We start from the raw sequence: 25,568 nt of genomic DNA, 5'->3' as shown, positions 1-25,568 counted from the left end.
AAATGGATAGTGCAGACGGGGCCTTGATAACTTTGAAATTTCCTCTTTGCTACAGGGTCCTTGATATCAGGCCAGTCAAGCCAGGAGACGCTCGTTCAAGTTCCCGAGAACAGTGGTAAGTCCCGAAAACGATGGCTGTCTTCTCTTGCAGCGAAGGGTTTCTTTTCGTCGGACCTCGCAGCAGCTTTCCCCCTCCAGATGTGTTGGACTACAACTCCCATCAGCCCCGCCAGCTGGGCTTATGGCTACCAGCTGGGACTGATGGGAGTTTGGTACAAAATGTAGGCCAAGGGGTTGGAATCCAAAACATTTGATGGTTGCTAGGCTTGGGAAGGCTGTCCTGTGTCAGGTGCCAGCCCAAGACATTTTGCTGCCTGAAGCGGAGACCAGATGCTGCCCTGGTCCTGCCTCACTTGCAAAAGTTCTGCTGAATTGCTCAGGCCCCGGTTCCTGCCTTCAGCCCTTCTCCCCCTCTGCAAGAGCTTTTCAGTCATCCTGGTAGAAGGAGGTGGCTTCAGTCGGCTGTGTTGCAAGGCCAGGGTGGGGCAAGGTGCCCCCCTCTCCTCCCCCTGTGCCCCCAACATTCAAATATAGTAAGGAGCATCTTCACAACTCAGCTCACCGCTTCCACAACAACACACCCTTTTGCTTCCATTCCTCTGGAATGACCCCACTATTTCCTTGCCCACAATCCTTTTCCCACTCCCCACAGGAAACTGCTTTATACTGAGTCAGGCAGGGGAAGCCCCCAGCCCATCCTTCCTTGTAGTGAGTCAGACCCTTGGTCCATCTAGCTCAGGGGCAGCAGTGGCTCCCCACTGGTTTGGGGCAATGGGACATTCACAGCCTTGCATGGGGATTGAACCCCAGGCCCTTCTGCATGCAAGGCAGATGTTCTGCCTCTGAGCTCCGGCCCCTTCTTCCCAATTCCTAATGCTTAAAAATGTTGTATTCCTCTTTTCCATCTCTCTCTCCCACACCTTCTCCAATTCATTTTGTCAGCTGGATAATTTTAGAGCCTGGACTTAATAGCACCCCCCACCCCTTTGGAAAACCATGTGTGCTCATTTATTCTCGAAGCGTTTAATTAACACTTATCTTCATTCATTGTCCCCCTCCCCCTCCCCTTCACCATTCCAGGCTTTACAAGCTGCTTCTAAAATCCTGAAGTGTTGCAGCAAAAAACAGGCAAAAGCAGTTTGACTTCCCCCTGATATGTGTGTTTATTATTATTATTATTATTATTATTATTATTATTATTATTGAAAGAGATACTGATATTTTGACAGGATGGTATATATGTGTTGGGAGGTGTGGTGTAGAAAAGGATAACATATCCTTAAGGTAAAGATAATAAAATGACTGATGCTCATTAGGTATGTGCCTAATTAGGGGAGCCAATCAACATTAGCGCTGCCTACCAGGCCAATTCCATGCCAACCGCTATCTTTCCACAATGGCTAATTGATGTCTATTTTCAGCTTACCCGTATTCTTCTTCCCCTTTAACATTTCTTTAGAAGCACGACTGCCTTGCAAGGCATACCAGGGCTCCCCAAGGCGTGTGGAGTGGAAATTCCAGGGGGATGGCTCCACAACACTCTTCTATTTTGACGGTCACTTCACAGGTAGGTAGTTGAACTGTGTGTGCGTTCGTGTTTTGGAGGATGAGTTAATTCTAAAAGGGGGCTTTTGAGGTCCTAGAAGATAACTTCTGCTGAAGCTGGAACCCTTTATTCTTATTCTCTGCCATATGGGTCCTACCTGGATGAGTCTTAGGCCATAGGGAGAAACCAATTGGGTCAGGAGAAGTGTACATCCAAGTTCCTTGATTCAAGGCAGGGAGGAGGTTGCCCCTCTTCCCTGTTGAACATCCATCTGCCTTGCTAGGTTGTTTGTCCTGCTGTCTCCTCGTTTCCAGTGTTTGTAGCACCTGAAACTGAGCCTCTAAGGCAGAGTAGGGATGCTGTTGGAGTACCAGCTGCCTACAGTCTCCCTTCCGGAGCTGGATTTGGCCTTCTTGGCTAGCTTTCCTAGGACCTTTCAAGATCTTCCTACACTGCTCAGATTTCAGCAGGGCTTGTATTTGATGCCAGATATTACAGTGGTGCCCCGCAAGACGATCGCCTCGCAAGACGGAAAACCCGCTAGACGAAAGGGTTTTCCGTTTTGGAGGCGCTTCGCAAAACGAATTTCCCTATGGGCTTGCTTCGCAAGACGAAATGTCTTGTGAGTTCCTGCGGGTTCCCCCCCTTTTTTCCCTTTTCCTAAGCCGCTAAGCCGCTTATCAGCTGATCCGCTAAAAGCCGCTAAACCGCTAATAGCGCTAATCCGCTAAGCTGTCAATGGGCTTGCTTCGCAAGATGAAAAAACCGCTATACGAAGAGCCTCACGGAACGGATTAATTTCGTCTTGTTAGGCACCACTGTATTATTATTATTATTATTATTATTATTATTATTATTTAGCTAGCTAGCTAGCTTTACTCATGGAAATGACTCACAGTGACTTAGGCACAATAAAAATACTAGCCAGTTACAGTAAAGGCAATCAGTAAAATCAAAACTCATCCATGCACAAATAAAAGGCAGGCAAGCCATTCCACAAGCAGGGAGCCACTACGGAAAAGGCACGTTCTTGTGCTGCCACCTTCCCTGTGCTGGTAGCACATGGAAAGGGGCCTTAATGACTTAAATGTCATCAGATAGGCACCCCTCTTGCCAAGGAACAATCAGAAGCCAATTTTAAGCCTCCCAGTGGATCCTTCGCAGCAGTCTTTATCTGCCCCACACCTAGCATTGGGTGTGGGCAGTGGGGGGCCTACATTTTGTGGCCCTGAAGCTTGATCTGTTATGGGGGGCCCTTTGTAACCAGCAATAAGGTCTGGGTAACAGCTGCTACCTACTTCAATGGGGTCGTTCCACAACAGATCACCTACAAAATTTTTTTAAAAAAATTAACTACCACATCTCAGATTTTGATTAAAATTGCTGTACTGGATTATCTCACATGTCAAAATCAATGAAGTGAATAAAAAATTCCTCTTCCTTCCTGTGGAATGCCTTCCCATCAGAACTAATCCAGTTTATATGTACTATAAGCCCCCCCAAGTGGCTGGGGAAACCCAGCCAGATGGGCGGGATATTGTTATTAATATTATTATTGAGTTATGGGGGATAAAAATTATGGAAATGTTATATACACGCGTGATGCATCATAGAATGATGAGATTGGGTCTCCTAGGCCCATTTTAAAAAATCAATATGGACTAAGTTCACTTCTGGGAGTCCTCCCGTGTTGTCAGGTGTATGGGGCCCGGTTTGGAGAAAACAGCCTTGTTTAGGGCTCCTACTGGGCAGAATTAGGCCCTGCAGTTTGATGATTCCACCAGTGCTGAGGTAAAATTATCACCACTTGTGCTCAAGTATTCCCTGAAAGAACTTATTTCTTGGTGTTTTCTCATGCTCTGAGGGCCTTCTCCCCCCCCCCCCCCCCCCACAGACCCCTACAAGGATCGCGTTGTGTTCCATCCCAATGAACTCTTTTTCAAATCGGTGACTCGGAAAGACACGGGCCTGTACATCTGCGAGGTGGTTGACACTTCAGAGGTCTATCGGCATTCCTCTGTGCGGCTCATTGTTCAAGGTACGAAATGTCATTTTATGTCCAGAATCCTTCATGACCCTGACCACTGGCCTCCAGAAGCTCAACAGCCCAACAAGCTTGGTCCAAAGGTCTCTCAGCGCTCTTGTGTCAAGCAGCCCATTAATGAGGAATTAATTATTTTAATACCTCGACCACAGCAGTTGGTAGCCTCACAGCTGGATTACTGCAATACTTTCAGTGCGGAGCTGCCCTTGGGGTTGATTCAGAGGCTGCAGCAGGCACAGAATGTGGCAGCTTAGTTGCTTGTTGGGGGAGAAACAACCTTCAGCATAGAACAGCTTGCTTGCAGGATTTGCACAGGCTGCCCATTTGCTACCAAGCCAAGCTATATGTACTAACATACAGTAAAAGGCCACATGCAGCTCACGACCAGCTTACTTGAGAAACCAGATCGCTGTGGTCTGAAGGAGAGTCTCTCTTGCAAGTTCCTAAGATCTCAGAATCCCACTCCACGGAGCAGGGCTGCCCCTGTTCTGTGGAAGAACATTCCTGCCAAGATACGCCAATCAATTCCTCTTCCCTGGGAACTCTGGGAAATTGGAGCTCTGTAAGTGGAATAGTGGGGCCTCCTAGCAACTCTCGGCACCCTTAAGAAACTACACCTCCCAGAATTCTTTGGGGGAAGCCATGACTGTCCATAGTGGTATAACTGTTTTTAATTTATGGTGCAAAACGGACCTTAGTTAGAAGATGGCAACAATGATGACAATATTATTAGTGCAATATTGAGGAGGTTTCTCTGTGTATATTCCTCACCCAGATCTAACTAGAGAACACGGAGAATAATAAGAAGGCTAGCTTTTGCCCTAACAAGATTATGATGGGATGTTTCCTCAAAGGGAATAGTGGGGTGTTTTCCCCTTCAGAGTCAGGCTTCCCATACAGTGGTGCGCAAGCTTTGTTCAGGTGGCACATAGGAAGCTGCCATCCAACTCAGTATTGTCTACACTGACTGGCAGCGACTCTCTGGGGTTTCAGGCAGGAGTCTCTCCCAGCCGTACCCAGAGGTGCTGGGGATTGAACTTAGGAGCTTCTTGGGGGTAAAGCTGATGCTCTACCACTGAGCTGTGGTCCTTCCCCTGGTCTGTGGTGTGTCTGTAAAAATACAATGAAAAAAATGATCCAGGGTCCAGCGCCAGGCAATGCAATTGCAGCAACAAGCAGAATCCCCCCTCCCCGATTTGTTTATTTGATTTTCCATATTACAATTTACAGTCATACCACAACACCTTCCATAAGTACAAGATTCCCACGAATCTCTAGACTTTCTTCCTCCCCCTCTGTGGGTCCCATTGTTAAACTGCATCTTATATGATAATCCAAAAATTTTATATCTCCATTGTATCCATAGTTCTCATTATATTACAAGTGTTATTGCAATCCCACTAACGATTTTAATTGTTTGCAGTGGTCCCCAAGGTAAATTATAAATCTACCCCATTCCTTATTGAAATGTTGGTCTTCCTGATTTCTGATTTTTCTGGTCATTTTTGCCATTTTGGCATAGTCCAGCAACTTGATCTGCCATTCTTCTCTAGTAGGGACTTTGTCTTCTTTCTATCTCTGGGCTAGCAGCCTCCGCGCAGCTGTCGTTGCATACATAAACAGTCTTTTCTGTTCCTTTGGAATTTCGGCGCCTAGAATTCCTAATAGAAAAGCTTCTTGTTTTCTTTTTGTAAGTGTTATTTTAAACATTTTATTCAATTAATTATATATCATTTCCCATTAAAAATCATTTAAGTGAGCCACAAAGACCCTCAGCAATTTTCAAGTAGTCTGGGAACCTCTGGTTTAGAGCAAAGGAATTTAGGACCGGTGGAGTGCATGTTTTTCAAGTTGTCCTGCACAGCTGCTCGCCTTTCACAAACTAACTGAGTGTTCCTGCAACAACACCACCACCTTTGTTTCTCTAACGGACTTCTCTTGGCCTTGCAGTCCCGCCCTCGAAGCCCAAGGCCCAAGTGCCCTCTGTGGTCACCATTGGCACCAAAGCGGTTCTCACCTGCGTGGAGACAGACGGCTCCCCGCCTCCCACCTTCACCTGGTTCAAAGACAACATCCCGATGCCCCAAGACCCCAAAACCAACTCCCTGTTCAGGAATTCATCCTACACGATGGACCCCAAGACGGGGCTTCTGGTAGGGTCTTGAAAACAGGCTCTAAGCTTTGTGAATTCTGCCATATTTTTGGGGGTGGTGGTGGTGGTGCTACTCTGACTTTCGAATTGGGGGTGGGGAGAGAAGAAGAAGAGGGGGGGAACCCGTTGTGTTCTGCAACTCATTTTTTATTTTTATTCATTCCGTAACATACACTGCTTGACTGTAGAAAACACCTCAAAGCGCTTACTGCATTATTCATACTGAGATGGTTACACAGTGTAACTCTGCTCTGGCAAGCTTTTGAAGGCCTTTGGCTGAGAGTCGACAAGTGGGAACTATTGGAAAGTTTGGCGGCCTTGTGTGTTGAAAAATAAGGAGTCCTTGGGCATGAGGTTTGTTGAGAGGGGAGGCCAACAGTGAGGAATAGTAAGTCTTCTACTCTCAGTTATGCTATCTTAATGCCACACGCACACTAGTCTTTATTTTATTTTGCCTTTATGCCCCACCTTCTTCTCCCAAGGTGGCTTTTGTGGTTCTCCCACCCACCCACCCAACACACCTCATTTAACTCCCCACAACAACACTTTGAGGTAGGTTAGGCTGAGAGGCACTGACTGGCCCTCAAGATCACCCAGGGAGCTTCATGGCCGAGTGAGGATTTGAACCCTGGTCTCCCAGGTCCTAGTCGGACACTAACCACTACGCCTCACTGCCTTACTTAAGGCGCCATGATACCACTGTAGATAGTCATGGCTTCCCCCAAAGAATGTTATTTTCAAGGGTGCTGAGAGTTTTTTGGAGGCCCTCCTATTTCCATCACCGAACTACCAAGTTTCCAGAGTTGCCTAGGAAGAGCGGTCGGCTGTTGAAGCACGCTGGGAATTGTAGCTTGGCGAGGGGAATAGGGGATCTCCTAACAAATCTCAGCACCCTTAACAAACTACAGTTCCGGGGATCCTTCTTGGGAGGGGGAAGCCAAGACGTTTTAAAGGGGCCTAGGTTTCTTTGGGAGAACATGAAAGTGGGGTTGAAGATAGTGCCCCATACTAAGTACAAAAAAGGCAAGAAGTAACTGTATCGTTCTGCTTGCGTGTTTTAAATCAAACTATGGTTTGAAGGTGAACACACAGTAGGCCGGCATGGGCTGAAATTGCCGATTCTTTGCACCTCCTTCCCCATTACTTCTGGCTTTCGAGTAGACAAGAGAGGTCTTCTGACCCCTGGGAATTGCGTGCTGCTGAGACCCCTCTTTTTCTCCCTCTCTTTCAGTCTTTTGAGCCCGCGATGGCCTATGACGCTGGGGACTACTACTGCCAGGCAGACAACAAAGTCGGGGCCCCCCAGAAGTCCGACACAGTGCGCATGGAGACCAGTAAGTAGGCCCGACTGGTGGTGGGTTGCCTTAATGGCCGGCTCTACTATTTGGCTATGGAGGGAACGAACACCTGAGAGCAGATCTTTGCAACCTGAACCCAAATGCCTTTACAGATATTTATGAAAAATGCATAAATACATAATATTCCAGAGCTTCCCTTATATATTATTTAGGTTTTAGGGGTTTTGGAGGATGAAGGCACTGGAAACAGTTTACTTAATAACGTTAGCTCTCTCTTTTGTGCCTAAATATATGTGTATACCTGGAATGATGTGAAAGAGTTAATTGCAATTTTAGACTTGACTGGTGTATTACCTGTTGCAGTTGCCCACTTTTCACTTACATTGTATTTGTTCAGTGTGTGTGTGTGTGTGTGTGTGTGTGTGTGTGTGTACACACACAAACAACAACAACATGGCACTAGTAACAGATGACAATTAAAATAAAAATAGAAGGGGATATCTAGAAATAAACATAATAGGAACACATTTCCAAAATCAAACAAAATAAATTAATATCACAAGCTTGCAAATGTGTACATTATCCTGTACCTTATTCCTCCAGTACATTATAAAAAGACTCCCATTTCTCAATACTGTAAAGGCATCTTCTTGTCTCCCCTCTGTTTCTTAACCATCTCTGTAAGCTTAACCATGCATATACTGTGTCCCAGATTTTAGTTATGCATTCTCTTGAGGATGGTATTCTCATTTCTGCCCCGCCCCCAATTTTGACAAATGCTGTAACCATTCTGGCAGCAAGTTAAGAGATGTTTGCATTAATTCCCTGTCCCCTTGGTGCAGTTTCTTCAACATATTCAGATGGTAAAATTAGAGGGTCCATGGGTAAGGTATAGCCAGTTATTACTTCATTATGTTCTAGTATTCTTTTTATGAATAATGAATTTCCGAATATGAAATTTTGGTGCTCTCAGAGGGAGCTTAACATCCCTCCCTCATTGTCTACAGCCTTGATCGATACTAGGATACGGTGATTTAGAAGGTGCTTTCCACTATTGGGGAAAAAAGGTCAGGAATTTCCCAAGATGAGTTGGCTGAAGTATGGGATTGGAGAAGTGGAAGTAAGATCACAAACAAAAGGATCTTGGTGACAGGGCAGGAATGATGAAAAGATACCTGAAACTAATCCATTAATTGGCGTTCCCAATACATTCTAGTATTTGTCTTTGGAAAAAACAGGATAAGGCCGCAGAAGCCCAGTAGGAATGGGGAATTGCCAGATAAAGAGGAAAGTTATTACAAGTGTGGGGTGGCACCCCCAAGGCAGTTGGCCAAAGGTGACAACAGGCCTCAGGCGGGAAAAAACCATCATTAGACACCCCTGCTGTAAAGAGAGAAATGAGTAAGAAACAAAATCTCCCTGCATGTTAGGTTTGCTGCCCCACTTCAGCCAAAGTTGAAGGAGAAAACCTCCAGTGAATTAGAGTCGGTCCAAGGTATACAGGTGTACAGGTGTCACCAGACGGACTCTCCTTCATTGAAGGTTTTGAAGCAGAAGTTTGGATGGCCGCCTGCCAGGGATTCTTTACCTACGACTCCTGCATCGCACTAGAATGACCCTCAGGGTCCCTTCCAACTTGACAATTCTATGATTCCATGCTGTTTTGCCAGACTGTGTAGGGTCTTGCTGTGTGACAGGCTCCTTTTCAGAAGAGCTGAATACCATCTTCCTTTTCTGTGCAGGTGAAGTCAACGTGGGCGGCATTGTTGCTGCTGTGGTGGTGCTTCTCATCGTCCTAGGCCTGGTGATCTTTGGGGTCTGGTTTGCCTACACCCGGGGCTTCTTCAGCAGTAAGTAGCAGGCTATGCACTTGAACCGATCATGTCATGCAATGTTTAGTTTGATTATATATGCGGCTTCCTCCACTGAGGCGGCCTGGCAAGGTTTTCTGGGCTTGGCGTTTGGTTTAATATCCCATGCACTTCCCCAAATAGGTGGGAGCCTGCAATATGGGGATGACATTGGGCTCCCTTACATGGTTGTCAAATCGTGGCCATTAATGACATAGGTGAGGTGCTTGTAAGGCTCTTAAACAATCCTGTGAGGAAGCTGTGCCAGCTGGTGGCTCAGGGGAGCTGTAGCCAATAACCTCTGGAAAGAACCAAGCTGGCAAAAGGCTGACCTAGGCTACAGACTAAACATTTAACGCACTGTGATGAACTTGAAACTGTCATGGCTTCCCCCAAAGAATTTTGGGAGCTATAGTTTATTAAGAGTGCTAAGAGTTGTTAGGAGGCCTCTGTCCCTCTCCCAGTGCTACAGTTCCCATTAAAATTGTTATTCCATTTTCGCAGTTGTAGCTCTTTGAGGGGAATTGTGGGTCTCCTAGCAACCCTGCACCCTTAACAAAAATAGCCAGGCCACATTCACACCATACATTTATAGCAGTATCCTATCACTTTATACTGTCATGGCTTCCCCCAAAGGATCCTGGGAAAGGAAGTTTCTTAAGGGTGCCCTGTTCCCCTCAGAGGGCTACGATTTCCAGAGTGGATTAATAGTTATTTCATCTTCCCAAATGTGGAGTCTAAGAAATAGTCTCCAGACAGAAGTTTTAGGATTAAGAACTGTTGAGAATCTTCTTTATTAAAAAGTGGTAGCTTTGAGAGCTGCACAGAGGACAAGATCTCGGCCTAGCCCCTCACAGGAAACTCTGCATACAAGCAGAGAGGATAGCTTTTTAGAGACATGTTACAAAGCATCAAAGCAAGTGTCACAAATATGACCGCAAGCAGTCAGTTTAGACTTGGAACAATACGAAAGGGAAGTTGATCAGCAAATCAGCTGAATGTGACTTTTTGCAGTCTAGACAGTACAGCATCTGAGGTACTTTCAGAAGATACCACTGCATTCCTTCCTTCTCCTTTTCTGAAAAGCTCGAAACATCACATCTTCTCTCTCTCTCCTGTGTCTGACCCATTTCAAGAAATAGGATAGGAACAGAGTTTACTGGGATTAGTCAAGTGCCCCCAAAAGAAGTCCAAGTAGATCCTAACCCAATTTTGTCTCCACACTGGGAGCTCTGCAAATTGTACGATTCCCAGGATTCTCTGAGGGAAGCCATGACTGTTCAAATGATACAATCCTGCTTTAAATGTAGAGTGTGAATGTAGTTTGCTAAGGGTGCTGAAAGTTGTGAGGAGACCCCTCCCCCATTCTCCTCCCAGAGCTACAATTCCCAGACTTCCCTGAGAAGAGGGGTTGACTGTAAAACCACTCTGGAAATTGTAGCTCTGGGAGTGGGAAATATGGGTGTTTCTTCAGAACTCTTCAGCATGTTAGTAAACTACAGCTCCCAGAACTCTTTTGGGGAAGGAGGCATGACTGTTTAATGGGGTGTTACTGTGCTTTGAATGTATGGTGTAAATGTAATTGTCAGAAGAAGAAGATTTGCTCAAATGATTTGAGGAAACTGAAGTTTGCCTTGTTGGCTAAAGTTTTGTTTCCCCCCTCTTTTTCAGAAAGAAGAGAGTGAGTAGAAGCTTGGCCAGTTGGGTTGGCGGCATCGGTGTCTCCTCCACCAGAACCCTTCTTCCCACCCACATTGCCCTGCCTCTCTCATCCCCTCCCCACATATTCCTCCTGCCCCCAAAACTCTTATATGTTGGCTGAGGCTTGGGGGCCACTGGGTTCCCCTTGGCCCCATTCCTAGCCACCGAAGAGGGTGGTGGGAGTGGGTGGCGCTTGCAGAAGGAGCCACGGTGCGCCAGCCTCCTGGTGGAAGCCTCTGGGTGTCAGGTGCCCAGAGTTATTTATTAATGAATTTGTATACATTGCTTATATGCCAAAAGGGGTTGCGTCTGGTGTTAGCCCTACTTAGAGTAGACCCGCTGAAATTAACATGGCTAAGGTGGGTCTGCTCTAAATAGGGCCACATTCATGCCATTCATTTAAAGCACTGTGGTGCCACTTTAAACAGTTATGGCTTCTTCAACCAAAGAATCCTGGGAACTGTAGTTTGTTAAGAGTGCTGAGAGTTGGTAGGACACCTGTATTCCCTTCACAGAGCTACAGTTTACAGAGTGGTTTAGCACTCAATCTCGCTTCACAGGGAACTCTGTTGACTCCTCTTAAGAGCCAACAGTGTGATGCAGCAGCAAAAAAAGCAAATGCGATTCCAGGCTGTATCAATAAAAGTAGAGTGTCCACCTCAAGGAAAGCCAAAGTGGCACTCTGTTCTGCCTTGGTTAGACCCCCACCTGGATTCTTGTGTCCAGTTTTGGGCGGCACATTTTAAGAAAGGTGACAAGCCGGAAGGTGTGCAGAGGAGGGCGACCAGGATGGTCAGAGGCCTGGAGACCAAGCCTTATGAGGAATGGTTGAGGGAGTTTGGGATGATTAGAGAGGTGATAGGATAGCCATCTTCAAATATTTTAAGGGCTGTCACATGGAAGATGGAGCAAGCTTGTTTTCTGTTGATTCAGAGGGTGGGGCCCAAATTGATGGATTAAAATGACAAGGAAATTCCAACCAAACATTAGGAAGAACTTTGCAAAGGTACAGCCTTTTGACAATGGAACAGACTACCTGAGAAGGTGGACTCTCCTTCACTGGAGGTTTTTAAGCAGAGGTTGCCAGGGATTCTTGAGCTGTGGTACCTGCATTGCAGAGGGTGGGACTAGATGACCCATGGTGGCCCCTTCCAACTCTGCAACCTGTGAATTGTATGGTGTGAATATGGCCTGGGATTTAGCCGAATGGTACCCTCAGCATTCCGCCTTCTGCCTACGCTTCTGGGATTTCTTCCTCTATTGCCAGGTCCCTGCCTCTAATTTCTCATTTCTCCACCTGTTTTAGCACCACCAGCAATAAGAAGGTCATTTACAGCCAACCTTCTACCCGAAGTGATGTAAGTAGAACAGGAACTTGCTCTGTTCTTTCCCCAGAAAAGCTGGTTTTGTTAGGCGTGGCAATGATGTAATGAGTGGTGTTTTTAGCAGCCTCCGACTGGGAGGAATGATGGGGGCACTCAAGTCTCTGGTGGGTTTGCAAACATGCTCATGAATTTATTTCTTTATTTGGAAGAGCAAAAGGTGGGACATGATTTTGTTTAAAGCAGGGGTAGTCAATCTTTTTATACCTACCGCCCACTAATGCATCTTTCTTGGTGGTAAAATTTCCTTACCGCCCACCAGTGCTCGATGGAAGGAGGGTTCAGCTTGTGCCGTAGAACCCCCTGCCGCCCACCTAGAACCCTGGTTGACAACCCCTGGTTTAAAGGGTACCTATGGAGGTTCTCTCCTACAGCACACACCAACTCGAGTGATTTCCTAGACCAGTGGTTTCCAAACTTTTAGGGGGCCACTGCCTCCTTGGTGCCATAAACCCATCCCCAGTGCCCCCTACCCAACCCAGTAAAATGAATTCTTCAGAACTGAAGTTCAAAATGGTAACAAACTGATTGCGTGCTTACATGAAAAATGAATACAAGCCAAAATAAATATATGATCTGATCTAGCCTTGTAGATAGATAGATAGATAGATAGATAGATAGATAGATAGATCGATCAATCGCAGCAAAGAATATTGCATGAAAAATATTTTGACACAGTCTTACTAACAAAAACATAAGGTGTGAATGAAGTTTATAGCATAGAATATTTATTTATAACTACCAAACATGCACAAACCCTCTCCTACCACAGATGTACAATAACTAATTTATAAGAAAATAAATAGCTATTACTGTGACAACTCAGCATCATAGCTACAAACAAACGTGACCAAAGTAAATAGCTTTGAAAGTGGTAAGAGCGGTAAAACTTTAAATATGAAGCAAGGGAGGTGTTTTGCTCTAGGCTCTAGCCTGGTCATTTGTTAAATAAGTGATCTGTGTGCTTGGAGGGGCTCACCTGCAACGCCCCCTTGCCTGTTAGACACCCCCATGTAATCCCCTCTCAAGGAGTCATCCTGCCCACTTTGGGAAACACTGGTCTGGAGAGAAAGTATTGGCTGTCCAAGCTACAAGTTTGGATGTTGGGTGGCTGTTCTTGGCCTGTTACAAAAAAAATCCAAAGGTTAATAATAATAATAATAATTTATTTATACCCTGCCCATCTGGCAGCGTTTCCTCAGCGACTCTGGGTGGCTTGCAGCATATCTAAAAACATAATAGTAGTTCAGTGCCCCAGCTTCAACACACAGTCGCACACACCTGCGACAGCAAGCCCACCTTAACAGGATTAGAAGAAGCCAATGTGTGTGACAAGTTTTGAACGCATGGAAAGTGCAATATCAGGGCAAAGTGTTTATTATTAAACACTCTGCCATCCTTTTGTGGCCACGTGGCCATTGTTAGCAGTCGTGGCATGCTGGTGGTGCAAGATCACTCTCAAAGACTGGAGGAGACGCAGGCGTACAGCTAAGAGCTGTGAGGTTTATTCACCTTGAAACTGTGGGGTTCTGAATTTATGTGGTCTGGCTCTCTACAGCAGCCTCCCCCAAGCTTGCTGAGGACTGATGAGACTTGTAGTCCAAAGCCCCTGCTGGGGGCAGGCTGCCCTGCTGGCTTTCTCATGCTGTGTAACTTAGAGGTTTCTTCTCTCTCCCTCTCTCTCATTTTCCAGGGTGAATTTAAACAGACGTCTTCCTTCTTGGTCTGATCTCCACTCTCATGTTGCCTTCCACCATGTATTAAAGTCTAACCTCTCCCTCCTCTTGAGGCTGTTGTAAATGTTCCTTATGAATCTTTGTAATTAAGCGTGATTTTTTTAAAAAAACTGTTTTTAAGAAAAGATGAAGTGTGCCGTTATGAATTTTGTGTTTAATGCTTTAAACCCTTGATCACTACTCAGCTGAAGAGCATCAATTTAAGGCAGTCTCATTAGGGGCCTGGCCATTGAGTGCAATCCTAACCGTGCCTACTCCGAGGGTCATATGCAATGAAGTTTTTACACAGAGGAGACCCATTGAAATTAAAGAGACCAAATTTCAGTAGCTGCAGTCATAGCAAATGCAAACAGCCACCGCAGTGCCTCTCGTTTGGGTGGAATTAACTGTGAAGGGACTATTGCTGTCTTGTAAAACTTCATTGAATACCACCGACCAAGTCCTATTGAATTCAGTGAGGTTAGGACTGCAGCCTGAAAAACTTAGTTTGGGGCTCCTAGGCTTACCTTTTGACCCTTGCAAGCTGCCCAGGTTTGACCTGTAGGACATTGCCTTTTGGGATGTCAGTGGCATCCCACAATCTGAGATGGCTTAAGTCAAAATTGTATCTATGAAATCCCTTCCTGGCCTTGAACCCCTTCTACCTCAGATTGGCCTCCAAAAAGAAGAGAATTGGTTTTGAGAGCAGAATTAATAATCGTGCCTGGATGCTTCCTGAAAGAGTCAACGAGGGGCCAGAGAATATCGATAAATCTTCCGCCACACAGTGCTAAATTGTATTGTCTTGTAGTTGCGATCCAGCCCAGAATTAGAATAGGGTCTTACAGCCCAGTCCTAACCACATCTGCTTGGAAGTCAGTCTTATTGCATTAAGTCACAGTTACTCCCAGGTACAGGATTGCAGCTGTGGCCCATTAATCTGAGAGTCCCTGCATGCGTAGCTGTGGGGTGGATTGGGCCCAGTGTTAGTGGTGGCTTTTATGCTGTGTTAGAGAGTTGGCCTTCAAACTTGAGAGTGCTATTGTATGTGCCTTTTATAAATACTGCTACAACGTTCTTGTATCATTTTGTATGCTGGGAACAGAATTGAAAATAAACATTGCCCTTCCGTTTGAACCCTGTCTTCTGTGTTTAAATATGTTTTGCGCTTCGAGTCACAAGCGGGCAGCGGATGTCTCAAGCGGGCAGCGGATGTCTCAGGGGCACAAGGCTATGCAGATATAACTCCAAACCAGTGCTGTTGCAACTGTTATCGGGTGTGAGCCTTGGGCTGAGGCTGGAAAGTGGTGGTTTGATTTTGTGTGTTGCTGGGGGCTTCAAGGCGGCTTGTAAGCCTGGTTTGCACAACCCATTGTTTGGCCAAACGAATGCGTTCCCACAAGGCCATGATTGGAAATCTGTAATCCTTGTGCACGTAGGAAGGGGAGAGGGTGGGAATCTTGAAACATGGTTTGGTGCTACCTCTGAATAGCCTCGAAATTTGCCCAATGAAGGAAAGTGGAGGGGGGAAAACACACTGCCACAAACATACATCTCAACCAGTCCAGTTAATGGGTTCCCGTTTGCTTATATCCCAAACAGGCCTGTGCAAGGTGGGAATAATGGCAGTTATTGGGGCGCCAAGTATCTCATGTCTGGTTCAGCGTAATGTAAAACTTTGGGCTTCTTGGCTCCTCTCTTGATGTGGCAGAGGTTGGAAAGCTTTGCTTCTGTTTTCAACTTACTCCACAGATTCCCTTTTCTTGAACCTGGCTAATAGCGATATTGTCCCCTATCCCTGAATGAAAGCTTGCAGTTTAGGTTGTTCTAGATTTATGCTTTTTGTTCACAGAAGGCAACCCCATAATTGAAGGCATCTGGGCAGCTCATAAGAATAAAAAGGAACAAACTGCAATAAAATGGCAACACGTTAGATACGATGCCACGATGAAGCCCACAAGTCACTTCAAGCCTGCAGTCCTCTGCTGATTTACCAAATCCCTTTTGAAGCTGATGGATAAGCATGTATAGATTTAACATTACCAAGCAGGAAAATGGGAACTCTGCAGCAACCACAGACAGGCCTGCTTTGTTTTTGGAACTAATATAGCAGTGGATATCATGCTGGATACCTCTGGGTCAAAGTTTAAACTGTAATCACCTTGGGGCAGAGAGCTGCCCTTTCTGTTTGTTTGTTGCACTTAAATTGCAATATATCTGGTTGATATGCAAATAATAGCACCCACACCTTCCCATTAAGAGATTTGTGAACTTACCTCCTTTTCGCAATTTCTCTATTGTTCCTCAAATGTTCCTTTAATTAAACAAGTACGCTGGGAATTGTAATAGGGAATTGTGTGTGCGTGTGTCTGTCACTGGCTCACAAATGAGCACTGAAAAAAGACACACTGCCCTCTGCTGGCCTAGCTATAAAACTAAAGACTCCCATCACTTTCCTGGGTGACTGCAGTCTTATTATTAATAATAATAATTTATTACTAGTATATATTATTATTGCAATATATGAAACACCTTCTAAGCCACCATCTTAAGCAATTTACACATAAGACAATTACAAAGTTAAAAACACAAAAATAGCAAATACATTTAAAATGAGATTAAGGCCCTAACAAATGGACACTTGTGACAAAGACCCATTTATCTATCTAGGAAAGTCTGTTGGAATAAATATATCTTCAATTATTTCTGGAAAGTGCAGAGCATGGGCGTCTTGTTGTATTTTGATAGGGATGCTATTCTACAGGACAGGAGTAGCCACACTAAAAACCCTGATCCGAGTTACTGTGGAGTGGGCTTCGGAGATCTTTGGACTTCCAGGAGAGACTCTCCCGTAGACCACAGCAATTTGCTGGATGTATAAGGGATAAAGCAGTCTCTCAGGCAAGCTGGTCCTGAGATGGTGTCATGTGCAGGCCTTCTAGCAAGTTAAGTCTCTATGGCACCAAGCCTCCACCACCTGCAGCCTCCAGAGCAGCGACCCCTAGGGTAGCCCCACGTAGAGTGCATTGCAGTAGTCCAGCCATGAGGTTACAAACACATGATTAAGCTATCCTGCTCCAGGTGGCCGAAGCTGTCTTACCAAGCTGGTAAAAGACCCTCCTGAATGTCAGAGGATTCTGGGTAGATAAAAGGCAGTTGTCCTCCTCCATGCAGAGCATAGTTAAAAGAAGGAACTGGCTCCTACAGGAGGTAGTGAAGGCCACTAACTAGACTGGCTTTAAAAGAGGATTGGACAAATTCATAAAAGGAGAAGGCTTTGGGCTATGGCTATGCTGTGCCCCAGGAGGCAGCAATGGGCTCTTGTGCTCAGGTCCTGCTTGAGGATTTCCCTGTGGACAGGGGTCAGCAGGGACCGGTCCGCTGTCCCTCAGACCTTGTGGGGGGCCGGACTACATTTTGAAGAAAAAAAATGAATGAATTCCTATGCCCCACAAACAACCCAGAGTTGCATTTTAAATAAAAGCACACATTCTATTCATGTAAAAACACGCTGATTCCCGGACCGTCCGCAGGCCGGATTTAGAAGGTGATTGGGCTGAATCTGGCTCCCGGGCCTTAGTTTGCCTACCCATGCCTTTGGAGCATTTGTTTTGCCACTGTGAGAACAGGATGCTGGACTAGGTGAGCCACTGACCTGCCTTTTATGTTCTTAGGTTTCGGTGCCTCCCAGCATGCAAACATCTCCATCCCTTCACAGGACTCCTTCCTTTCGGCACATCAAACTAGATAATCCCAGACCTGCCTCTGACATCACATTGGGGAAGCCAACTTGGCCAATTGGGAGGAGGCTCTGGGCCAAGGCTGGTTTCTATAGCACCATCCAGGCCAGGCCAGACTGCTTGGAAAACAAATGTGAGCTCCCCAAGCCCTTCGGGAGAATGCTTGCCATCTGCAGCGGCTGCTGCCCCAAACAGTGGCCCTAGAGTACAGGGAACTAGGACACCATCAAAACGTGGAAACATGGAAGGGCATCGTGGCAAGGCCTCCACATTTCTGAGGTGATGGGAGGTGAGAGACAGCAGCCCTAGTGGGGAGGTTCTGGGAAGGGAGCTTCCATGATTATGGATGGGGACAGGCTGGAGTGATTAAGGCCTGGCGTAGACTTGAAACTGTACAGTTGGAAGGGACCCCCCAAGAGACATCTAGTCCAACCCCTACAAGGCAGGCTGCTAAAGAACATATGACATTTTCACAAAGTTGACTCCCTCACAGTTGTCTTTAGGGTTAGAGGGTTAGAGTTAGAGAGTCGGGCTTAAGGGTCAAAAGATTAGGGTTTGGGGTTTATGATTAGGTGCTAGATTTGGGCTTTCAGTTATTTCTAGGCTATTATTTCTAGGAAGCCACCCAGATTGGCTGGGGCAACCCAGTCAGATGTATGGGGAATGAATGAAATTATTATTTATTTATTTCTACTTATGATGGCATATCTTTCCATCCACTGCTGCCATCTGGTGGCGTAATTGTGTGGCTGCAGCCTCTTTCTCCCCATTGCTGCCATCTGGTGGCATAATTGTGTAGCTGCAGTCTCTCGCTACCCATCTGCTGCCCTCTGGTGGCATAGTAGTGTACCTGCAAGCCTATTGCCAGTGTGACCTGTCATTGGCTCTGGCTCCATTTGTCATTGGCATCTCTGTCTTTTGCCTTATCAATCTCAATGGCCACCAGCTGCTACTGAGCCCTGCTGAATCCACGGTTGCTAAGTTAGTCTCTTAGCCACTAAGCTGCACAGAAACACTTTGATCCTGTGTGTGAAATACTCAGATTGACCTGATCAAACAAAATGAGCTGAAAGAACTATATAGGGCTGGCACTCTATTGCAAAAGAGATATGAAACTCCTTAAGTGAATTTCATTCCTCCAGCTGACTGTAATGAGGAAGGAATTGGGGTGTGTGGGTGAACTATATTGTGTTGTGTGTCCATAGAGGAGACGGAGAGTTTCCCTGTGTGGTCCAGCTGAATACCTCAAGTCATGTGAAGTTGTGTGCTTCATGCCAGCATCCCTGTATAACGCTGCTCTCTGTAGTTGTGGCAAAATGGGCATGAATTGCACAGAGGTCTCTGTGGGAGACTGATGCATGGAATCGGTGGTACTCTTTGCATGGGCAACTTCTACCATGGTTCTCTCAGTGGCAAAGCTGACAGGCCTGCTCTGCTGAACAAACAGTCTTTAGTAACTTTGCCATAATAAAGTTGAGTCTGTGCTATACCGATCAATGTTTTATTACAAGGCTCCCATTAATTCAGTGTTGCTCACCTGGTCTTTTCCCTCTAGGCCGACCACGGTCTTCTTGGGCAACAGTTGCCTCAAGGGCAGAGGAGGAGGACGACGATGACAACGACAACGACAACAACAACGACAAAACCATACTGTCCAAGGAGCAGATCGAGGACCTCAAAAGGGCCTTTGAGAAAGGGAGTTTTTCTGACCTATCTGAAAGGCTCCAAGACGCTCTTCACTTCCTGGAGAACATCTGCCTGGATGTGGGTGTCGCTGGTGAACCTGGAGCAGGCAAGTCCACCTTCATCAACACCTTCCGGGATCTGCACGAGGAGGATGAGGGTGCTGCTCCTACCGGTGGGGCGGGCGCCAGTAAGGACCCTGTGGCTTATTCACACCCCAAGTATACCAACGTGGTTCTGTGGGAGCTGCCAAGCATCAGTGCTCCTGGTTTCAGCGTGAGAACTTACCTGGAGGAGATCAAAGTCTCCCGCTATGACTGCTTCATCATCCTTGCCTCTCAGCGCTTCACCTCTGCCCATGCCAAACTGTCTCGTCACATCAAGAAAGCTGGCAAGGACGTTTACTTTGTCCTCTCCAAGGTGGATGCGGAGCTGGAAGCTGCCCGCCAGAGCCAACCGTCTGGCTTCAGTGAAGCGGTGGCCCTGCAGAAGATCCGAGAGGCCTGTGTGCAAGACCTCCAGGCCGAGCGAGTGAAAGCCCCCAAGGTATTCCTGATCTCTAGTGTTGTGGCCAGCAAGTACGACTTCCCCCTCCTTGGGGAGAGCCTCAGTGAGCCCCAGGGTGTACGGAAGAGCCACTCCTTCATCTTAGCTACTCCCAACATCTCCCACCGCATCCTGGAGAAGAAGAAGGCCGCCATGGTTGAGCACATGTGGCTGGTCTCGGCAGTAGCCTGTGGCCAACAGGCTGTGCCCATCCCGGCACTTTCGATCGCATGCAACGTGGACCTCCTAGCCAAGACCCTGCAGGGCTATTGCATCAGCTTTGGCTTGGATGATTCCTCCTTAAGGAAAGCAGCTGAGCACACGGGGCAGCCTTTGGAACAGCTCAAAGCCATGGTCAAGTCACCTCTGGCTGTGGCCATCACCGAGGAGCAGGTGGTGGAGCTGCTGATGGAGGCAGCCAGCAAAGCGCTGAAGCTGCCCAAAGACCTGGTGCCAGTGGCTGAGGTGGGCCCATCGTTCACCGTGGTGTACAATATGCTGAAGATTTTTGTGGACGAGGCGGCGGCAGATGCCCACCGGGTGCTGCTCAAAGTGTTTATGAGCCACAGGCCTAGAAGTGAGTCAGACCAACATGTTGTGAGCCCTGGAGGCAGCAGAGGGATCTTCTCACCCACGGACACAGAAACATAATGTCTAGAGCAGAGAAAGAAAGCTCATGGCCCAAACATTCAAGTATTCCCTGTTTCTGTGGCGTCTTCTTGCAGAAGGTTCCTCTCCCAGAAGGTTCCTGCTCTTGCTTGAGACAGTTAAAGCAGGAGCGACTCCCTCCCTCTCAGAAACAGACAGCAATATGTTATTACGTCTCAGCCCGAAATGAATAGGGCAACCAGGGCCACATTCACGCCAGACATTTAGAGTACGCTGATACCACTTTAAACCATCATGGCTTCCCCTAAAGAATTCTGGGAGCTGTAGCTTGGTCAGGGTTCTGGGGTTTTTAGGAGGCCCCTAGTTCCACAGACTCGTGTTTGTTTTGATTCAGAGGTAACAAGTGGGTTTTCCTGTGGAAAGTGGTGGGACAAAAGAAATACCCCACTCCTGGCTTGATCCCGTGCCCACACATCACAAACCTGTGCCTAGAAATGGAGGCACAAAATGGAAGTGTGAATTAGCACCCATGCTCCTCCAGCACCTTTTAAAAAGGTGCCACCCAGGAAATTGCAGTGCTTGTTTTCAGAAATTGGGTGTTCTGTTCAAATTACCTATACTGATCCCTTTTTACTCATCAGCCTCTGTTTTGGTGTCTATTTTCCTCTTAAGATGATGAAGTACACAGCCTTCACTATTATTAATTTTCCAATTCAGAGCAAAGGGGTTGCTAGAAACCAGAGAAGTGTTGGAAGTGGTAAACACTGGAAATTGGCAGATAGCAAGGAAGAAATAGAATTAAGAACCCCAAAAATTAGAAAGCAGAGGAGAAAAGATATAAATATAATTAAATTTACAAGGAGTAGAATACATCTCATGAATTTTAAAAACCTTTTAGAGGACAGCATTGAGCAAATGACCAGCCCTCCTCCTTGACTGACTTCAAGAAAGAGGTTGACAGTACTGTATTTGTATAACCTCGGTATTTGAAGTTAACCCTCAGTGATGGTTAACTTTCCCACCGCTTCTAAAACATACAGTGAATGTCAGGCCTCAAACTGTGTACCTCATACTTTAGATACTCCAGTGTCCTTATTCCTCACTCTCTTAGGGCCCCCCAAAAAAGTTAAAGAAAAAAAACCCTGAATGTACATTTCCAAAATATAAGATAAAAAACTAATATAATATAAGGTATAATATATAAATATAAGATAAGATATAAAATATAAGATAAAATATAAGATATAATAAAATATAAGATAAAAAACCCCGCCTGCTAGCCTGCTCCCTAAAATATCACTGGTTTGCTCATTTCTGTATATAGATTTCCTTACATTCTTCATGGACTGTTGCATGGCAACATGTGCAAACTGCTTTAGATACCTATTAGGTCCATAAATTACCATACAGCATATATTCAACACAAAAAACAGTGACAATTTATTGTTGACAAAGGACAGCTGGACGTATAAAGGGCCCCATTACCTTCAGTAGCTTAGGGCCTCATCAAACCTAAATCCGGCCCTAAGGTGGACTGCACTGAAACTGGTATCCCTGGTGCCACGGCTCTTAAAAAATCATATAGAATAATTCATAGCCCACACTTTTCTTGGTTATCTATAGAATCTGAAGGCAGGGCGGGCGAGCGGGGCTTAATCACTCCAGATGTTTTAACTCCTTTTTAGCTAATGATCTCCGGGTATGGGAAAAACTGGTCAGAACAATAAGCACCCCCTGATCTCTCCTATGACCCTGATCTGCAGTCATCCTCAATTACACAAGGTGGGTAGATTTCAACACTTCATAAATGGGGGACAAGCTAGTTCAGTGGTTCCCAAAATGGGTAGGACTACCCCCAGGGAAGTGTAGCACCCTGCTTGTGGTTAACGCTTAGCTGGAATGAAATATTCAACGCAGCAATAGAGAAATTAAAATAATAATTTATTTGTCAGACAAATAAATATGAGACACAGTGGTATATGGTTACCAAGCTCTGGCCTGGCCTCCTGCCATTCTGGCCAGCACTTATATTTCCTTAATCCAGCCCCCTTGCTCCTCCTGTGGCTGCCTCTGTCCAATCAGCCTGGTTGAAATTCCTATTGGCTGTTTGCTAGAACCAATCACAAAAGATACACCCATTTCCTCTTGTCCTTTTATGGGAAACAAAAAGCTATATATTCTTCTATCTATAAATGACAAATAAGTAGTAATATATCTTACATGTGTCTCAACAAGGAACCTTAATTACCAGCTCACCTCGCCCTATTGCCCTCCAAAACAGATGGTTAATCTTAAATTTTTATCTTAAACAAGGATCTTGTGTTCACATCATCATTGAAAGATCTCCTTCCTTTGAAGGTCTCTAAACAAAAGCTTGACAAATGCTCTAATGATGTTTCCTGCTTGGCAAGGGGGGCTGGGCTGGTGGCTGATGGCCCCTGTGATCTCTTCCAATTATATGAAATAAGAATCTAGCATAAGGATTTAACATTTCTTAGCTTCTAATTCCTTTGCATAATTACATTTAAGCCAATATATTTAATACATAACATAAATAACCTTTTTAAAAGGAAAAGAAATCTTAAAAGGATCTCAGTTTAAGAAAGAAACAACTTTAGAAAAAGACTTCCCAAAATACTCTCTTCCTTTCTGCCAGCTAGATGTTTTTCCATTGCTCTTGACCTTTGAACCTTAGGAAAATATGGCTCAAGTTTAATGGGAGGCACATGGTTTTATTTTACTATTTACCCACTCTTAATTATGTTTATCTCTTTTTTTATCTTCTGTAATATGTAGGGTCAGTGTAACCTTGGCTGTCAGCCTGTAATTCCCTTTTTACTTTGAGAATTGTTTTCTGCTATAAATCAGGGGGCCCCCTTGTCTAGGAGAATAAACATCTTGCCAAGGTTCTTAGGCAGCTGGTCTTCTGCCTGGCATGAACATTTGAAAATCTTTAAGCTCATTTTAAAATACAGGCCCTGATCAAGCCTCAATAAAAATGCAGGCTATGATTAGATGCCTCATAAGCTGTGAGATTACTGGGTGGGTGGGGGAGGTGCTAAGAGGCAAGGGGTGGGGGTGGCCAGGGGGCAGTGGAGGTGCAATTGACTCTCAGACTTTGAAAAGTTGGCATCACTGCTTCAAGTTCGTCCATTTTGTTGAATTAAATAGCCTTTGGAATAAATGTGCAATAAATTGTTAGTTTTGAACTCTGTTGTGTTATTATCTTGCGGGTACCGCAAACCACTATTTTGAATAATGGTTTTTTATACTGTAGGGTGGTTTGGGGGTGCCAGGAGTGAGTTTGTGGAACCAAGAGGGTGGTGGTCCAAAAATGGTTTGGGAGCCATTTTGAGCTAATCTCTATTAAATTAATAGAGAGGAAATTCAGTTGAAATTGAATCACACCTCTCAAATCCTTCATTTAATTACTGAACCCAGTGTTGAGTAGCTCTGGCGGCTCAAGCCTTGGGGGTGTCATTGAGCTGAAAATAATCTAACCAATGTTTAGCTAGCCACTGTTCAATATCAGGGCCAAGTAGGAGGTGTGGATTAAGTTGCCACATCCTAGAAGGATAAAACCAAGGACTCTCACCGTGGTTATGGCAGGAGCCTAGTAAGAGACCGTAATGTTACCCATAGCAGAATCACTGATATTTGGTCATGAGAACAAAGTAGACAGAGAAATAGGATTTGACTCCACTAGAGGAAATAGATAAATCCTGTATTAGAGGGTGCTGATGAGACCAGACGTCAGCGCAGCCTCTGTTCAAAGTCTCAGAACATTTACAGTTTGGGGTTGGTGCCATTGCCATCTCCTGTCCCAGTGAGGAGAGAGCAGCTCCTTGCTTCATTCCCTGAGATGCTCTACTTACCGTATTTTTCCGTCTATAAGACGCCCCCATGTATAAGATGCCCCCTATTTTTGGGGACTCCAATTTGGGGACTCCTCACTCTGCCAACCTAGCAGTTCGAAAGCACCTCCGGGTGCAAGTAGATAAATAGGGACCGCTTACCAGCGGGAAGGTAAACGGCGTTTCCGTGTGCGACTCTGGCTCGCCAGAGCAGCGATGTCACGCTGGCCACGTGACCCGGAAGTGTCTCCGGACAGCGCTGGCCCCCGGCCTCTTAAGTGAGATGGGCGCACAACCCCAGAGTCTGTCAAGACTGGCCCGTACGGGCAGGGGTACCTTTACCTTTACCTTTACCTTACACTCTGCACTATCTGTGTATAAGAAGAGCCCAGATTTTGAACATTATTTTAGAGTAAAAAAACATACACGGAAAAGTACGGTACTTTCACGTTTCTATTTCTTTAGATATCAATTCCATAGCTGTCATAGGCCTACTGGTCAGAGAGCTAAAGTTCTTCTACATGTCCATCTTGACAGGCTGTCAAGCCTCCCATTATTTTTTAATTTCCCATAAATCCACTAGTTATAACTGAAGTTAGAGGGGATAACCCTGGAGCCAGTTTAGGGGCGCAATTACTCCAAACTTTTAAGTGCAGCCTTTGTTGACGTAAGGTGGAATCATGTACATACGTTTTTCTTTGGTTTAAACCAAAACAAACTTACAAGGACAGAAAACGAAGATATGCCATTTTAAACCCTGATTTGCCTGTTGAGCATTCAGCAACTCACCCAATGGTTTGTGATTTTAAATGATGGTTAGTGCAATGGTGGCTTGGTGCGATGGCTAAACTGAACTCTGTGCTTAGCCGGTACTTGTGAACTGAACGAATGCAGCCCTCCCAGTACAAACTATTGTGTAAATTGAGACTTTTTATCTAGATTGGAAGTGTGTGTGTCCCTTGAAGAATAAAGGTGCGATCCTATACTTCCTTGCCTGGGAATAAATTCAATTGAGCTCAGTGGACATGCATAGCCTTGCCCTGTAAGTAAATTAATCTCTCTGCAATCTTTTCAGTGCCCTCCTGGTCACTGTGTGTCCTTATGTCAACAAACCTCTGACCACTGGCCACTGTGAGCTGTTTGCCCTGGTTTGATCACCGAGGTCCATTTCATTGTTAATGAAGACGAGAAGAGGACTGAACCCATCAGGTCAGAGGGCCGGGCCTTTTTTCCTGTCTGAGCTGCTGCTTCTGCAGTGTCCTATGATAACAATCGGAGGAAGCTGTAATCTTGAAGTCAGGTGAGCTGAAAAGTCCCCCTCCCCAACCATTTATGCCTTGTAAAATATGGCAGAAGTTTTTTTGGCTTCACGTCCCAAAATGGATGCC

At 45.6% G+C, this 25,568-nt stretch overlaps 3 protein-coding genes across 4 annotated transcripts in view; 2 read left to right on the top strand and 1 right to left on the bottom strand.

Annotated features, from left to right (window-relative positions):
- F11R (F11 receptor) overlaps positions 1 to 14,885 on the top strand; it is a 28,889-nt gene extending 14,004 nt beyond the window's left edge. Inside the window, exons 2-9 of one of the 2 annotated variants that reach the window (XM_079956953.1) lie at positions 56 to 115; positions 1,520 to 1,627; positions 3,501 to 3,644; positions 5,601 to 5,803; positions 7,034 to 7,136; positions 8,843 to 8,954; positions 11,958 to 12,009; positions 13,727 to 14,885. In XM_079956953.1, coding sequence (XP_079813079.1) covers positions 56 to 115; positions 1,520 to 1,627; positions 3,501 to 3,644; positions 5,601 to 5,803; positions 7,034 to 7,136; positions 8,843 to 8,954; positions 11,958 to 12,009; positions 13,727 to 13,762 — 818 coding nt within the window. In that variant the 3' untranslated portion in view covers positions 13,763 to 14,885. Of the gene's footprint in view, positions 1 to 55; positions 116 to 1,519; positions 1,628 to 3,500; positions 3,645 to 5,600; positions 5,804 to 7,033; positions 7,137 to 8,842; positions 8,955 to 10,621; positions 12,010 to 13,726 lie in introns of those variants that run through there. The other variant, XM_079956952.1, reaches the window with a different exon arrangement.
- LOC307204982 (ras-related and estrogen-regulated growth inhibitor-like protein) overlaps positions 6,824 to 25,568 on the bottom strand; it is a 226,159-nt gene continuing 207,414 nt past the window's right edge. The window contains exon 5 of the transcript XR_013833792.1: positions 6,824 to 6,836. The gene's annotated coding sequence lies outside the window, so the exon portion shown is untranslated. The remainder of the gene's footprint in view (positions 6,837 to 25,568) is intronic.
- LOC307204609 (interferon-inducible GTPase 5-like) lies at positions 17,574 to 20,410 on the top strand. Its single transcript, XM_079956210.1, has 2 exons — positions 17,574 to 17,777; positions 19,044 to 20,410. Exons 1-2 carry the CDS (start codon positions 17,771 to 17,773, stop codon positions 20,366 to 20,368), a joined length of 1,332 nt encoding a protein of 443 aa, XP_079812336.1. The 5' UTR covers positions 17,574 to 17,770; the 3' UTR covers positions 20,369 to 20,410.

The sequence above is a fragment of the Podarcis cretensis genome (assembly GCF_951804945.1).
Source record: "Podarcis cretensis genome assembly, chromosome: 16".
In the NCBI taxonomy this organism is placed as follows: domain Eukaryota; kingdom Metazoa; phylum Chordata; class Lepidosauria; order Squamata; family Lacertidae; genus Podarcis; species Podarcis cretensis.
This window is presented reverse-complemented; position numbering and strand designations above follow the sequence as displayed.